Raw genomic sequence first — 17,096 nt, forward strand, 5'->3', positions numbered from 1 at the left:
AGAGAATAGCCAAGAGCTTTGTGAAACTTGCGCAGCTTGCTTAGCAGTAAAGTGAGCTCTGCATTGTTTAAGGAAGCACTAACAATAATAGGATAAGAAGAGTTCTCACCTAGATATGCATACCTTAGACCTGCAGGAAGTGGCTTGAGATCAACCTTTGGAGCTTTTTCAAGACTCCAATCAGAAACCTTTACAGCTTGTGAAGAAGTACTAACCAATTCTTCTTGTGCAACCAGCTTCTTCACTTGTTCATTAGCATCAAGCACTTTGACATACCCAGCAGCAATGTCATCTAGATGCTCAGCTTCTTCAGCAGAAGCAACCAATGCTCTCTCTAAAGGATCCTCAGGATGCAGCTCCTGGAATATCTCCTCAGCCAGATTAGACAATGTGTCTAGAATGTCTGGCCATCAATGGTTGGCCTTTTAACCAGCTTCTCCATGTCAAAGCGCATTTGTAAATCACCAATGTTGAGACCAATCTGACCCTTCTTGACATCAATTATAGCTCCAGCAGTAGCTAAGAATGATCTTCCCAGAATAAGAGGGTCCTTGGGTTCCTCCTCATACTTTAACACCACAAAATCAGTTGGTATCAAGCACTCACCAATCTTAATTGGAACATCTTCAAGAACACCATCTCGAATACGAACGGACCGGTCAGCAAGGATGAGAGTGAGCTTAGTAGGCTGGAAGTCTGTCATTCCCAGGCTGAGTGCTACTGATCTTGGCATGAGGTTGACACTAGAACCAAGATCACACAAAGATCTAGCAAATCTGTCAGTGAAGATAGTGCAATCAAGAACAAAGCTCCCTGGATCAGGAAGTTTTTCTAGGATCTTGTTCTGAATGATGGCACTGACTTGGGGTGATATCATCATAACTCCTTACTCAGCATTAAAATCCTTGGTTACCATCCTCTTGACATATCTCCTAAGCATTGGGGAAGTCTTAACAGCATCAACCAAAAGCAACTCAAGAATAAGCTTATCCATCATGGCTTTGCACTTAGCATCATCTAGCTCTTGTTTAGACTTCCTTGGATTCTTGGGGAATGGAACCTGAGGTGTGTAAACTCTTTCTGCAACTGGAGTAGGAGACCTCACATTCGCAGTTTCTGTCCGTGGTTGGCGTCGATCGATGCCACATGGTTGGTGTCGATCGACGCTTTGTTCTGGGATTTTGTCTGAAACTTCGCATGGTTTGGGTGTCGACCGATGCCCATGTGTGTCGGTCGATACTGGCTCGGCAGAAACATCCTCTTCGTCGTCTATATCAATCAAGTCATGTAGATCATCAGTTTGATTCTTATGGGGTATAGGATGGAGTTGTTTGCCACTTCTCAAAGTCACTGCATTGCAAGAATGTTTAGGATTTGATTCAGTTCTTGAAGGGAGATAACCTTCTTGCCTTTTTACAGACCCAGCAGTCTGCGCAACCTGACTTTCCAGCTTCATGACATGGATGTTCAAAGCTTCAAACTTCCCATTAAGATCAATGTAGACGTTATCCAGCTTCCCATTGAAAGTCACTGTCATCTGCTCTTGGCCTTGCAAAAGCTGCTCAAGCATAGCTTCCATCTTACTAGTTTCAGCTGACTTAGGAGGTGGAGACTGATATGATTTGTTGCCATAAGTCCTTGTGAATCCACTGTTTTGTTGTTGCTTCTGATATTCAGGTTTGGGTGTGAAACCAGAAGAGTTGCCCTGAAAGTTACTGCGCTGGCTGTTTCCACTGTAAGGCCTATTACCTTGCTGATTTCCAAACCTCTGCCCTTGATTCCCATAGACATAGTTCACCTCCTCTTCCTCATGATTTCCTTGATCAGATTCTGGCTCATATGTCTCAACTTCAGCAGCAAAATGAACAGATTTCTTACCCACAAGGAGATTATGCACAGAATCCAGCTTAGCATTAACAGAAGCTAACTGGTGTGAGTCATATCCTCCATGTAATCTCTTCCTTTCAACATCTGCTCTCTTAGTATTATTGCTAGCAGCTAAGTTCTCAATCAACAAATCAGCATCTTCTGGCATCATTGTTTTGAAATTCCCATGACTTGCAGCATCTAAAGCCAACTGATACTCCCAGTCACACCCTCTGAAGAAGATACTTAGCAATTGAACTCTTGAGAAACCATGGTGTGGACAGTCCCTTTGATAAGCCTTGAATCTTACCCAAGCTGCTTTGAAAGCTTCATCTGGTCTCTGCTTGAAGGAAGACAGCTTGATTCTCAACTCATCTGACATTGCATCATCGAAGTGGTTGAGGAAGGCCACCTTGACATCACGCCAGCTTGTCAATGATCCAGCAGGCAGCTGTTTCAACCATTGAGATGCCTCTCCTGCAAGTGAGTAAGGGAAGAGTTTGCAGAAGATGTAGTCCTCAGTTACCCCATTAGCCTTGATGCTAGTCACCAGATCCTCAAAATGCTCAATGTGATCCAAGGGCTTCTCATTGGGCAAAGCAGAGAAAGGTCTCTGCCCAACTAGTTGAAAGTATGCAGGTTTCAACTCAAAATCATTCCTCTGAAAAGGGGGAAGAACAATAGCAGACCGGTTCTCATACACCAGATCAGCCCGATTGTAGTCAGCAATAGTCCTGATCAGATCCCGGTTGTTCTCCTGTCGTCGAACTGGGTTCTGTATGTGGTTGGCAGCTCCATGCACGTCTGCAGGTGGGTGTCGATCGATGCCACCTGGTTGGTGTCGATCGACACCAAGATCCGGATCATCAATGACACCAGCTTGCTGGTTCACGACAGCCTGTTCGTTGACAACAGGTTCAGGAATCACGTTTCCTTCTGCATCAAGCTTTTGGCCCTGCTCATTGCGCAAGTGGCCCTCTTGATCCCTCAAAACACCAGCCTCATCACGCATCAGAATGATCGTATTAACCATCTTCAGAGATTTAGCTGCTTTTCTGTTCTCACGCTCAAGTTTTCCCAACTCTTGGTTTGACAAATTCACAGTAGGACCAGACTTATTGCTCCTTGTGTGAGGTCTAGGAGGAAAAGTTTAGACGAAATTAAAAACTTAAATCTAATGGTGGATCAGAGAGTCCCCGGCAACGGCGCCAAAATTTGATATGCTCAAATTAATCCCTAGAGCTACTCTCTCAAACAAGAGATCACTGCAGTACTTAGGGGTCGAATCCACAGAGACTCAAGATCAAACATAATAGATTGTAAAGTTTTGTAAATTACGCTAAACAAGTTAAATTGAATTAAAATTAAAGCAATGCAAATATTTAAAAGAAAGTGTTGTAGATCCAAAAAATCAAAAGAGTTAAGCCTAGGGAATTTCTCAGGAAGTTATGAAATATTAAATCAGATAAATTAATTAAGGTTCAAGCAATAAAGATCAGATCTAGAACTCTAAACTTTTGGTAAATTAAATCAGTTCTCACTGCAAATAATATCTAAATTTAAAACCAGAAAATCCAAATCTCTTTGTAAAATTCTAAGTAATAAATCAGCTTTAAAAACAGGTTTAGATAAGTTCACAGAATTATTAATTCAAATCTCTTTGTAATAAACAATTCTGTTCATCAATGGTTTAATCAGGAAAACAATTATATTCTCATATCAATTTATTTCCCTAAAATAACAATTCTAGGTGATCAATCAAGAATTATTGTGAAGAACAACCAAGGATGAAGATCATAAAAGATTAAGAACCCTAAAAATCTCAGATCTAATAAATCATAAAAACCCTATGAAAAACCCTAAACTTAACAGGCAAATTACTCAGATATGTTAAATAAAGCACAAATCATAATTCTGAATAACATGAATAGATATTAAAAGTAAAAGAGGGAATTCAAGAAATCTTCTCTCTACAAAGAATTCAGATCTATCTCTCCCAAAAGCTCTCAATATCCTTTCTCTCAAAAACTGCTAGAAGATAACTTAAGGGTTTCTAAAACCCAAAAACAATATATATAGATCCTAAAATACGTCCAGGGGTTTATGTTGCAATTATAGAAGACTTTGGGCAAATTTGTAAAACTTCCAATTTCTTGTTCTCTCGTCGGGTAAACATTAGTGTAGATCGATGCTCCTTTATGTGGTGTCGATCGATGCTAGTACTCTGATCCGACTCCAACCCTTCGGTAAAGTGCTCCAAAATGATCCAAATTGTTCCATATTGCTCCATCCGTGCCAAATTCCTACATAACCTGTAAAGACTCACAAATAACCTAGAAACAAATCAAAAGACTCAAAAAGCACACTTATATCATGGTTAAAAACGGTAAAAACCATGATACATCATTGTTGTTTTATTGTTGAATTGTGGTTGGGTTGGTTTAATTAAGTAAAATGAGATGCTTAATTATATATTATTATTATTATTAAAAAAAATGGGACGGGTTGTTTCAGCGTCCACGACCACGACCAGCAACAGCACCACCTCTAACCATCTGCACTACCATGAACAGAAGGCTAAGCAAGCAATATCAACTGAACACAAAACAAAAACTCACCGTGGAATCACACTGTAGGCTCGAGGAGGATGTTCTAGGCCTTCATGCCACACAGAATTGACTAACTCACATAATAAATCAAAGCATGCAAATCCAAAACATCAACAATAGAAACCCAGTGAACACCAAACTTAGAACCGTAAGGGCTCTAATACCAAACTGAAACGATCCGACCCATTTAAAAAAAAAATTAACTAGTGGTCCCATACCCACTAGCCACCTAACCACAATCAACCAACCAGCAGAAATAACCAAAATATGCTATTAAACCAATAACCAATAAATAATAAACCAATAATTCAATGCCAATAATGAACCACCAACAGAATCATACCAACAACCTAGCAATGTTCTATTGACCCAACTCTAGCAACCTAAGAGAAGCCAGACAACACAATTCAATGAGCCCCTAGAACATGCTACTCTTCATCGCCTTGATTCCACTATCACACTTTGCCTTTACCTGCACCACAACACATATGAGATGTGTGGATATTTTATAAACACTCAGTGAGGCAATCCTCCCATCTATTGGGCTATACACACAAGCAATTGAGATATCTCTAACCATCAAGCAACAATCAACAAACAAGCAATAAACCAGGACAACTGCATCGACCGACACCAACCCATGCATCGGCCGACACCAACCCATGCATCGACCGATACCAACTGGGGTTGCATCGACCGATACAAGGTTCACCAGCATCGACCGACACTAACACTGCATCGACGGATGCATGCTCGACATTTCACAAAAATCCCTAATTGCATCGATCGACGCCTCCACATGACATCGACCGACGCTCCTAGGTCAACTCGCGCAGTCCCCAAAGATCCTTGTTGGATCTCCGTCCCTAAACCACCAAAACACAATCCAATGCAACAAATAAGCTTCCCAAATAACACATAAAACAAGTAAATCACAGAAATCACAAGTTTAGATAAGCCATGGCCATGCACTCACCTTTGCCAAAGAAGATTTTGACTCTAAAACGACAGATCTACACTCCTGGCAAGCTCCTAAAACGATCACAGCTACAGATCTCCATAATACAGCCACAAATCGCCAAGAACTCTCAAGAACACTTAAGAACCTCTTCCTCTCTTCTCTTTTTCTCAAAAACGGCCAAACTTGGCTGAACCCTCGTGTTCTACTTTTATACTCGATTCCAGTGTTTTTTTCCTAACCCCAAAACGCAATGTTTAACTTAAACTAGTTTGTGAAAACTGACCTTGCATCGACCGATGCACATAGTACATCGATCGATGCACCTTCCAAACCGGGATTCTGTTTCGGGGATGTTACAGTTAGGTTTAGGGTTTCTCATTACGGATTTCATGGATTGTTATATTGATTGATCATTTGGATTCATTATCTTTCCTGTTTTTCACCATAGGTTGTTCTTAATCATAGATCATTGATTAGTCATCTCGATTTAGATGTTAGGATTATTGATTGATATGAGAATATAATTGATTTTCTGACAAAACCTTTTGGTGAACAAAATTACTTTTTACAAAAAGATTTAATTTAGTAATTTTGTGAACAAATCTAAACTTGATTTTATTGCTCCCCTCTTCCTCTCACGCCAACACCACCTCGGCCGGTACTTCTCTTACGACCTCTCTTCCCTTTCATCTCTATCGTCACGACAACCCTCCACCGTCGTGAAGATAAGACAAGAGGCGTAGAGTATTTTTAAAAGGGACGATAGGGTTTTCTTTGGTTTAATTTGATTAAAATAGAATTTAGCTAAACCTATAATTAATTAAACCAGTCTTCATTTAATTAATAACTAGACCAACTTAATAAACCAACTAAAATTAAACCGATTTCACTCTAATTCTTGACATACACATAAATCTTCTTTTTTTTTTTTGGAACACGGGCATTACAGTGTTCAATAAAAATATTTTCTTTTCTTTTGAACATAAAAGAAGATGATATCTTTATAAGACTTTATATCATATTTGATACAAAATGAGTAAAGTTGTAAGCCATAGGTTATTTCTATCATAAATAAGGAGATATTTAATATTTATAATAAATCACTTTTATGAATAAGTTTAAATGAAACTAACATTTTAAATTGAGTAGGCGTTTTAACCTTCACTTATAACAAAAACGTTGATTAACTCATTTGTAACATAAGTAAAATCGTATATAAACATACTATTATCCACTAAGAACCACCCACAACAAAAACTTAAACCATTGGCAAAAGAAATTCAATTTTTTTTCTATTGAAATTGTATTGAACTCTCTAAAATAGAATGAAGACAATTGTCAGTGTTTTAACTCTTCTATTTCTTGTTTTATCATGTAAGTTTAACTTTGTTAGTGGCAATACTATGTAGTTTTTTTTAATTCTCTTGAAATATTAATTTTATAAAATAATATATATTTTGTAAATAATATAGGTGCGCCAAATATCAAGGCAAAAGCTTATTTGGAAGAAAACACTCATTCTTTCAATTCAGCAGCAATCCCTCAAATTAACTTTAAAATAGATTAACTTTCACCAGATTAACATCTTAGAGTTTCGGCTGCTAAAAACATATACGGTTTTTGTCAAGAATGTGTACATCATTGTTTGAGAAAAAAACGGATTATTAGTGAATGTCGAAGCATTGTTTGTCATTGCTCCAGACAAGAAATTGGTGTTGGATTGTAAGATTTTTTTCCAAATACTTATATATAAAATAAAGCAAAAGTAAAATTTTTGGTCAAAAATTATCTCTGCTTATTAATTTTATACTACATATAATTTTAATTAACCAAATTTTATATCATTTTTTTTTTGTAAAGTGGTAAGTATTAATAAATAGATATAATGAACAGAAATTTTGACAAAGTTAGAAAATCGTTGATGGAATTCTAGTTTCAATTTTTTCGTTAAATCGTTACTACATATCAATTCCTTTCTCACAAATTCGGGAGACTAGATTATCATGTGCAGTCGATTAGTAATAAATACAAATAATTATGCACCATACCGTAACGGCCTAAGTAAGTAATCAATTTTTTACAAGTACGCAGAAGTAATGAAGTGAAATTTTTATTGTTGAAGCAGTTTTGGAACAACCTTAGCTAAGAAATTGATTTCATCCTTAGAATTTTTCACCTTTTTCTTCGTCTCTCCAAACATCTTTTGTCTATCGTCGTCTTCACAATCTTCCTCATTCCTAACTTTAATATTGGCGATGGCTTCAGAGATGTCCTTAACCATATCAACAATGACACCCTCCACGCCCATAAGATATTGCAAGTAAATCACCTCAACAACATTGCTGAAAATAATAAAAGGTCGGTTGTTTCAAAGGAAAAAAAATAGAGGAGGCGGGCGAGAAAGGATAACATAATGATATGAAACTCATGAGAGGATTTTACTTGAGCTGGCCATAAGATAGAAGAGAAAGTCTTGAATCTCTGACTCGTGTGATTGCGTTTGGAGTTCTTAATATGGCCTTAACCTCAGACACAATCCCTTGCAAACCGCTGTCTTTGCAAAGCTTGATGGCCTCGTCTAATGAGTTTCTTCTCATGTCCTTATAGATTTCACATCCTCCATTTGTTAAGAAGAATACCTAAGAACATAAATAGACATTTTTAAGTACAAATACTTCGTTATAACTGACAATGGGAACCAAAGTAGCAATTTTACTGGATAACTCCTCTGCAAATTCCTAATGAGTCGAGCCGCATCAGGATGAAAGCTCGAGAAGATAATGGGTCGGTTCTTCGCATGGTCATTTAGAACCTGTTCATTTAAAAGATTGAGATTGTTGATCGCCATAAGAACAGATATATGTGAACAATACGTCTTTTACCTTCAAGATGTTGTCAAGAGTTAGACGTAACTCTTCTAGTCCATACACTGTATTATCATCGAATTTGAGCTCAATATTGAATCCTACTGACTGATTAACTTTTAAAAATGCGTCTTCAAGGGTACACAAAGTATCATCCTTTTCAACTCTCCATTCGAAAATTCTACCATTTTTTGTCTGCCTGAACATAGGCTTCACATTTGTACCATCTTTTTGTGGTCCATATGAGAGAAATTCATCTAAAGCCATTTCCGTTACTCTATTCCCAGTAATCACTCCCTAAAAAGACATTTTTGTGTGTTATGAAAACTTAGACTTATTAATCAGCAATAATATTGTGCGTGAAATTTAATAAATAACCTGTTCTTGCGTGAACATGAAGATATCATGGAAAATTACAGGACATCCATCTCTTGTTACCTACAAAATAGTTACATTCTTTATTTAGGCGAAATGCATGTCTCAAATCATAAATTTGCATTTACTTTTGAAAAAAAGTTTACTTATGAAAAAAAAACAAGAAACAGAAAATGCAAAATTGATAGATGAGCCGGGCTGAGCTTTGTTTAGGTCATCCATCTCTTGCTGAGCCGGGCTGGATTGGTAGCTTTCTCGTACATTTCGTTAGATGATATTGGTATTTCCTTCATTTCAATGTTTTTTAGGTTAATGCAAAGTTAATGTTGAGCCTAGGAAAAGGAAATTTTTTTAAAAAAAATCACCCTATTTGTGGACAGTATATGACACTACCTTTGTTTAGGTCACACGCTAAAAAAAACATATGCTCTGTGTCGTGACAGTTTTGCCACGACGTGTTCTTTTACGATAGAAAAAAAATATGATCAGATTCTACGGGTAAAAGGACAAACCTGGACATCAAACTCAATGAAGTCAATAGGGAAATCTGCAGCAACGTTAAAAGAAAGAAGAGAATTCTCTTTGTAAAATTTCATCTTCTCGTCAGGAGATTGAAGCATGTTCATCCCAAATCCTCTGTGACCCATCAAAACAAATTTAGGGAAAACAAATGCCTCTTGTTTCTTACCATCATCATCAACAATACCTTTAAAATCATCACACACACACACAAAAAAAACAATTCATCTTAGCAATAAGACTCCAACAAAAAAGAAGAAGTAATTCATAAACCCATTTGATATTATTTACCTAATGAAAGTATGGCTGAAGAAGAAGAAGAAGAAGAAGAAGAAGAAGAAGATATAGACAATGCCATAGTCTCAAGAGCCATGGTTTTAGTTTCTTGCGGAACAAAGATTTATATTAAAGAACTTGTGAGCAATGATGGTGAATCCAAGAAGCAGAGGGGATCTCCATAGCAGCACAAAAGAATATTCCATTCGATACAAAAGAAGAAGGCTCTAGATATCGAATGGAATACTCCATTCCCATAATCTTTAACCTTTTTTTCCCTTGAAAAGTATTTTTCTTGTTGAATTTTTATGTTCTTTGGTTTAATGGATATCTTCCTTTTTTGGTGTCTGTTTCTGGATGATTCTGTTTTTTTTTATATATAAGAGAGATGGAGTGGGTTTAATTTAGACAAGTAGACAGATTGATACATTTGAATAAAAATGACTCTATTTGGGATTTTCGGAGTTAATTTAGGTAAATTCTTCTTCTTTTGCTTTTTAGGTTTATTAAGGATAGATTTTTAGATTTAACACTTTTTTTTTGTTAACACTAATTTATCCAATGATTTGATGCTCTTAAAATAATTATTGTAGTAATTAAATATTCTTTTAACTTTTTAGAGAACTTACAATAATAATTTGATTGATCTTTGGAGGTAAAGAGATTCTTCTTCTCTTCTTTTGTTTTTCCCCTTTTTAAGTCAATAGTTGTGTTATATGGAATTTTTTCATAAAAATATTTCTAGCTCTTTTAAGAGAACTTACAATAAATAATTTGATTCTCTTTGGAGGTTAGAGATATTCTTCTTCTATTTTTTTCTTTTTCTTTTTTTGTATATTTTAAAGTCAATAGTTGTATTATACGGATTTTTTTTTCATAACCTTAATATTTTACTATATGTCAATTACATCCATCTCATGGTGGAAAAGGAAAATGCTAAAACAAACACACATTTCATTGCATTTGGAACCAAATGTTTGCATCAATGGTCGTTATGTTCCTCCGACATTGTTGCAGAAGAGCTCCGAATGTTGGATACATCATAAATACTCAAGTCGTGCACTACAAGATTGCATGTATAATGGAGAGGATCTCTGATTTTCTTGTCCTCAAGATACCACCTTCTTGTTCTTGAAAGGAGACAGCAATGAAAAATGGCGAGAAGCTACAAAAAATAACACAGAAGAAGAATGAACAAAGTGGGAAATATTTCTTTAGACTCAGAGCAGATTTATAACGAGAGGCCTCACTTAGATTATTCATCAAAGTATAGGATCAGAAAGGTTGTTTACTTACATTTCTGTGAAGCTGCTGCTGTAGGTGTTTCATCTTGAGATATGAGATTCTTCAGTGTAAAAGCTAGATATCAAAATCAGAAAATTAACACCTCTGAGTTATATAAACAGGCTTTATACCGCGTTCTAGTTTAGGTACAAAAGTCATGATTATCATATTCTCTAAACCACACCATAAAATGCAACACTAATAGAACATAATCAGAAAGTACTTGCTCCTACAGATCAATGTAAGTTTAACCTAGAGAAACTACTACTACAGTGCAAAAATTTGCAAATATACAAGAAAGCAAACCAAAGAGATTTTTTCTTTGGGAGCAATTACTGGATAAGCTAATAGGGTGTAAGAAATTACCTTCACTTGTCGTGGCACCGGTCACAGCTGGTACATAATCCTCGTTGCTATTGACAGCACTATTAGAGTCGGTTTGGTGTTCACTTGTAGACGAAGACTGACTCTTTTTTCCAAATTTTAACAGTTTTAAGAGCCCTTTTGACGCTGACTCCTTCGTTTGAGATTTCTCTGAGGCCTCACTTATCTTCTTCTCTGGTACAAGGACTTTGACAGTTTCTTGCTCTGACTCATTAGAATATAAGCTTGGTGGAGGTGCTTGGGAACAGTCTGAGTACACTGTACATGGATTTTCTAACGAAGAAACCCGAGCATGCGGAGCTTCATATGGTTTCGCAATAATACTTTGACTTGTCAGAAACTTTGGTGTTTCTGTTACTAAGTCACTCAGAGTCTCCAATCTAACCTGAGAGCAAAATAATCATTCGACATTAAAACCATTTAAACAGAAAAATAAAACTGATCCGGCTAGAATAAGAGTGCTTACTAAGACTAGATCATTGCCACTCTCCTGCATCGCTTCAATGACATCCTTATCAATTCCTTCACGGATGGTAGAGTTTTCAGAAGACTTCTCGTATTTCACCTGATCTGTACTTATACTTCGAGCTGAACTAGGCAACACCATCACCACTGCCTTCTCAATCTCCGGAGTTTCATCAACATCATTTCGGTTCAAGGGTTTATTCTTGTTACCATTTTGGTCGATAGTAGAAGCTGAAGATTTGATTTTCTCGACCCCTTTCACCAGAACATTAGTAGGACCTTTGGCTGGTTTAATCTTCAGTTCTGGAAGGGATGCAATTTTTGCTATATCATAGTTAACAATGGCAGATAGTTTCTTTATCTCAGGAGCATCAGATACTTTTTTTGATACTACCGTGCGTCGTGGCCTCATTGAAGCACTTGGTACACTATTATTACCAATTTTGGGTTCTGATAACCGTCTTGTCCTCGAAACCAACTTATTCTGACTATCAAGACTCACTCTGGTTTCTCTCTTAGACAGAGGTAATGGTGAAATCGACCTGGTCAGCCTATTTCCTGTTGCTAAGATTTCTCTTTTAGATGGAGGTAACTGTGATATCGACCTTGCTAGCATATTTCCTGTTGATTTACTGACGGAAGTCTGTTTACTATTCTTGGGGAATTTCAGAGAGTCATCTGACCCTAATGAAGCAGTTCTTCTGGGAAGACGTTGAAGAGGTGATAATGAACCTGGTTCACAGTCACTAAACTTAGAGGCTCTAGGAGCGCCGGGAGAAAACTTGTTTAGCATTGGTTTTCTTGTTTGTTGTGCAGGCAACTTTGACTGACTTACTGTTGAGTTGCTTTTAGAAGCAATCCGCTTTTGCCTTTCTATTTTCAGAGCTTCAATGCGCTTCCTCTCTTCCTCTTCCTAAAACAAGAAGGGATGGTAATAAGAGGTATGATATAAAGTTTCAATTACAAGTTGGCTTATATCCTTTGAGATTGTGCTATCTAGATGATTAGTTAAAAAAGAAGTTATATCATCAAATTGGTTAAGCAGAGATTTTACCTTCTCCTTTTTCATTTTCTGGAGGTCAGCTTTGAAACTTCTAAGCTTGTCAGCACGTGCTCTTGCTTCATCTAAAGGGCTCATCTTTGTGGGTCGTCCTTTCCGTATTGGCCCTGAAGCCTTCCTCTTGTCTGCAGCATCTTTAGAAAGTCTTGATTTTGGATCCTTCGCAGACTTCTTAGCACCTCCAGCTGCCTCGTTATTCTTCTTCAAAGTTTTGGATCCAAACTCTAGTGCAGGATCATACCCAGCTGATAACTTCTCTGTTTCCCGTTCTGGTATCAGGCTCAGATCATGAGGCTCATAATTGACCTGCTTTCTTTCATTTCCATCAGTTTGGTGGCACGGAGAGATCTCTGATCCGATGTCTATAGCATTTCTCTTATGTCTTCCAGCTTCATCTAGCGCTGCAGATCCCCGAGCAACAATATAAGAGTCATCATCCATGTTAAATGATGATCTTTTATCCAGACCATTCCCTGGATTATCAAATCCATTCAAGTTGAGAGGATCAGAAGAATTCTCAAAACCATTTCCTCTGTGGTGTACCATAAAAGAGTCGCTAGATCCCCTGATTCTACGAGTCACACTACCATTCCGAATGTCAGATGTATCTCTTTCTTGATATTTTCCTGATTCACGTTCATCATATGCCAAAGGATCATACTTCCCTGTACCTTGCCTCTTCTTCCCTGCAATTTCCTTTTCCATCATATGGTCACTGGTACGTTCATCTCTATCGGCATCTTGCAATAAATAAGTCTGAAAGGCCTGCCAATCCCCAGTGTCAGCCTCTGTTCCTTCGGTTGCTCTCTCTTTACCATTGTAACATTCTCCTCTTGCCACTTCTTCATGATTGTCATCAGCATCAGATTCTGTTCCTGAATGATCTTGTTTCTTTGAATTAATATAATTTATATTCCGAATCACCACCTTCCCCGATTTCCTTCTTCTACCTGATTTTCCTTTTTCTCTTTCGTCATCCTCTGATTCGGAGTCCTCGCTACAAGATGAATGATGTTTCCGGGCCTTTCTTTGGCCAGAACTACGTCTAGAATCATCGGTAGACGGATAGGGAGATGGATATGGACTAGCTCCTGGATAGCTCTGGTAATACGGCATCCCATGCATCGTATATCCTTGAAATACAGGAAAGGTACCCGGTGGCGAGTGAACTGGCCAGGGTGCATACATCGGCTGTGGGTGTTGCCCTTGCACATATTCTTGATTTCCATTTGGTTTATTATCTGTAGGAGACTTTGCATCTGAATACAAGAAGTAACTTGAAATAAATATCAATTGTGCGAAAGCAATGCCAAATGATGCAAGAAAAGATATTCAACTCTCAGCTACAATGACACATAAAGGATCATCTTACCGCTATTTTCAGGTGTCCCAGGCATATTAGCACCATTTGCGAATATAATCCCTGATTCGTTCATTGCAGAGAAGTTTGGCTGTGTTGCTATTACTTCTGTTGCTTCAATTTCAACCCACTGGCCAGTTTCATGCTTTTTCTTCCACAAGTCGATGAATTTCAAACATGCATCCCTGTAACATTGTTGAAGTCATATATGGGAACTAAGTCTATGAAAATATTCTTTCAAATTTGAACATCTTAATGAATATGAGATTATTGGTGTAAAATATAATCTACTCACATCAAACGAGTGGCTCCAAAAGTTTTGGCGAAAGATATTAGAGGGATCATATCATCAGTCTCAAAACCAGCTGCCACAGCACGTGCAAAGGCCATTCCTTGTTCTTTCTGCAACATTATCTTCCGCGTCTCCAGAACTTTCAGAACTTGAGCTCTGATAACAATTCCACATATTAACAATTAAATAAATAACTACTCTCTTTCTTAAACACAATGAAAACAATTATCTCTCATGCAAAGGGGTATTACCTAGAGTTTTCATCTGATGCAGTAGACCGATTTGCTTGCTTTGGATGTGAATCAGGCTATTATGTATGAAAGAAGATGACATAAGTTGTTTGGTCCAAAAATAGAAAGATGAGAAGAAAAACCTTATAAAAACCATTTCACTTATATTAACCTCGTAAAGGACAATAGCTTTCTCTTCGTTGAGCTGTAGCAAAGGCCTGCTACCTGATTCACATTTTCACATATTTATGAAACCGAAAGATCTAGAGCCAAGATGCATACATTTCTCCATTTTATGAGTTGAGATAGTGTAACATGTTTGATACCAAAGCTTTAAGCATAGAGGGTCATAAATTAAAAATATAATTGCTATAGCGTAGTACCTTCCATGCTATCTGCTTTTTTTCCTCTCTGATTACCTCCCACCTGTTTAAACAAATTTAATTAAATACTTATAACAATACCCCAAACAAAGTATTCAAAAATCCACAGTATACTTACAACAGCCAGTGCCGTTTCACAGTTGTTCTGAATTTTAATAGCTTCCTTGATCTGTATGATCTCAGTTTCTAAAGTGTAAACACGTTCTATGACTTCCGGAGTGCTCACAAATCGAACAAACCTAAACAAGAACAAAAGAAGAAAACACTCTCATCTCAAAGTGTCCAAAATCCCAACACAAGATGCTCCACAGAAAGACCACTAATTTATATGATAGATACCTTTCAACTGTTCCTTTAGTAAACCAAGCTGCATTGTCACTAGCTTCAGGCTTGAGAATAATCGAGTAGCCACCTTTTTCTAATTGATCTTTTGCAGTCTTTAAATGAGCAAGAAAAGGATCAAGCAACCCTGTAGCTATTTTCTCAGTCTTTCCATTAGCTGTTACCAACAGATCACACCTGAAACCAAATTAAATATAAAAACTCAAATCACTTTTGATCTTATGAAGCAATCCAAAAAAATCCATTCTTTCGATTTCCATTCAACAATTCTGCTTATGTAAAGCTCAAGAAAACAAGTGCTAACACAAATAAAGAGAGAAATCAGTCTACCATTAGCTGTTACCAACCTAATTAATGCAAAGAAAAAGACTAAATTTTTGGTTGTAATTTTGGTAACAAACCTATACAAAATTCAACGACTTTGATCTTCTTATTAATAAGTAAACCAAAAAATGCTTTCAGACTTCCACATAACAATTTCTCACAAAACTAATAAACTTTTCTCAACACTTTGACGAGTTTTGATCTTATGAAGGAACACAAAAATGCAACCTTTCGACTTCTACACAACAACTCATTCACAAAAGCAAGACACAATTCAACATTTTGACGACTTTTGATCTTTATCAAAGAACCTAAAAATGTAATCTTTCGACATTTCTTAAAACAATTTCACACAAAACTAACACAAAAGTTCAACAATTTAACGACTCCTGATCCTATCAAATTATCAACGAACCCAAAAAAAATGCAATCTTTCGACTTCCATACAGCAATTTCAAACGAAACTAGCACAAAGATTTAACATTTTGGATCAATAAAAAAAAATTAATTTACCGGGTTCGAGTGGGAGTGAGCTGAAAAGCAACTGAGTCAAGCCGCGTCGAAGATTTCATCGCTAAATTATCCAAAGATCTTTAAACTTTTTTGCTTCTTCAGATTAGTAAATCATCCAAAGAGACATTAAATTGCAGAAATGAGAGAGAAAGAGAGAGAAGCTTTTGTGTTTTGTCTCCATTGTCTGTGCTTTGGATTCCAGCTGGAAGAGTGAGAGCGAATTTTCCGAGGAAGTGTGGATACGAAAAGGTAAAATTACGAAACATTTGAGGGCAAAATCGGGAATTTATATGTGATCGATCACTTGTGAGACCGTGTGAGTGAGTGAGTAGTAGTTGTATCGTATCAACTAGTGTTCATTACACGACACAGCATATACTACTATGTAATCAATCATCGGCTTGATAGTAACGTTCTTTTTTTTTTTGTCATCTGAATTATATTATTGAACTTGTTTTAGAACCCACGAAGAATACAAATGCCCAAACGAGGGAAGCTAAAGCCAGCGGACCACAGATATGTCTCTGGAGTCTTAAACCCTATGGAAGGGAAACTAAAACCACCAATACAACACAGAAAATTTCAAACCCATAATGAAGGAGGACAAACCCTTACACCAAAGACAGAGACCAAAAGGCTAAAATCCTAGGAGATACACTAGACTTAAGAAAGCAAAAAACTTTTCTCGAGAAGCTCCTGCGAAAGAGATTTACCAAGAGTGCCCTCGACCAACCCGAAGATAACATCTACCACCTCCTATCAAGATGAGAGCTGATCTCTCAACACTAAGAACTTCAGAACCCAGCAAGCAAACACACTAAGAGAACCTCAAATATGCTTCTGGGTGCGACGACGACGTCTGATGCACCTTTTTACGTCTAGCTAGAAGCCTTCAAAAGGAAAACCAATCTACACAGATCTGGAAAGCAAGTACAAGGAGCGAAGCTAAGCCCTTGAATACCATCAAACTCTAGAGCAAGAAAGACGAT

At 37.2% G+C, this 17,096-nt stretch overlaps 2 protein-coding genes and 1 pseudogene across 3 annotated transcripts; 1 reads left to right on the plus strand and 2 right to left on the minus strand.

Moving 5' to 3' along the window:
- Positions 1-2,132: 2,132 nt before the first annotated feature.
- LOC147919516 (small nucleolar RNA R71) lies at positions 2,133-2,233 on the plus strand (annotated as a pseudogene).
- Positions 2,234-7,354: 5,121 nt separating this feature from the next.
- Positions 7,355-9,847, minus strand: LOC104771476 (glycerophosphodiester phosphodiesterase GDPD3-like). Of its 2 annotated transcripts, none has more exons than XM_010496008.2 (7): positions 9,486-9,847; positions 9,188-9,381; positions 8,679-8,738; positions 8,319-8,597; positions 8,153-8,248; positions 7,879-8,075; positions 7,355-7,778 (listed from the first exon to the last, which is right to left on the minus strand). In XM_010496008.2, exons 1-7 carry the CDS (start codon positions 9,565-9,567, stop codon positions 7,547-7,549), a joined length of 1,140 nt encoding a protein of 379 aa, XP_010494310.2. In that variant the 5' UTR covers positions 9,568-9,847; the 3' UTR covers positions 7,355-7,546. The 2 variants fall into 2 exon arrangements, with proteins under 2 accessions (XP_010494310.2, XP_087362795.1); XM_087506669.1 differs by having other exon boundaries at positions 8,679-8,962; positions 9,486-9,821.
- Positions 9,848-10,336: 489 nt separating this feature from the next.
- On the minus strand, positions 10,337-16,468 carry LOC104771477 (uncharacterized). Its single transcript, XM_010496009.2, has 13 exons — positions 16,108-16,468; positions 15,268-15,447; positions 15,047-15,167; positions 14,929-14,971; positions 14,718-14,770; positions 14,567-14,622; positions 14,319-14,471; positions 14,036-14,208; positions 12,658-13,922; positions 11,605-12,516; positions 11,121-11,523; positions 10,767-10,829; positions 10,337-10,635 (listed from the first exon to the last, which is right to left on the minus strand). Exons 1-13 carry the CDS (start codon positions 16,164-16,166, stop codon positions 10,580-10,582), a joined length of 3,537 nt encoding a protein of 1,178 aa, XP_010494311.2. The 5' UTR covers positions 16,167-16,468; the 3' UTR covers positions 10,337-10,579.
- Positions 16,469-17,096: the final 628 nt, after the last annotated feature.

This window comes from Camelina sativa, chromosome 20, assembly GCF_030686135.1.
Source record: "Camelina sativa cultivar CO46 ecotype springtype chromosome 20, ASM3068613v1".
Classification (NCBI taxonomy): Eukaryota; Viridiplantae; Streptophyta; class Magnoliopsida; order Brassicales; family Brassicaceae; genus Camelina; species Camelina sativa.

Coding starts and splice junctions, on each gene's coding strand:
- LOC104771477 (XM_010496009.2), bottom strand. CDS start 16,166: ATGAAATCTTCGACGCGGCTTGACTCAGTTGCTTTTCAGCTCACTCCC. Junction 15,168..15,267: donor ACTAAAGGAACAGTTGAAAG/GTATCTATCATA, acceptor GTTCTTGTTTAG/GTTTGTTCGATTTGTGAGCA. Junction 14,771..14,928: donor AAAAGCAGATAGCATGGAAG/GTACTACGCTAT, acceptor AATGTGAATCAG/GTAGCAGGCCTTTGCTACAG.
- LOC104771476 (XM_010496008.2), bottom strand. CDS start 9,567: ATGGCTCTTGAGACTATGGCATTGTCTATATCTTCTTCTTCTTCTTCT. Junction 8,249..8,318: donor CTCTTGACAACATCTTGAAG/GTAAAAGACGTA, acceptor TTAAATGAACAG/GTTCTAAATGACCATGCGAA. Junction 7,779..7,878: donor CTATCTTATGGCCAGCTCAA/GTAAAATCCTCT, acceptor TATTATTTTCAG/CAATGTTGTTGAGGTGATTT.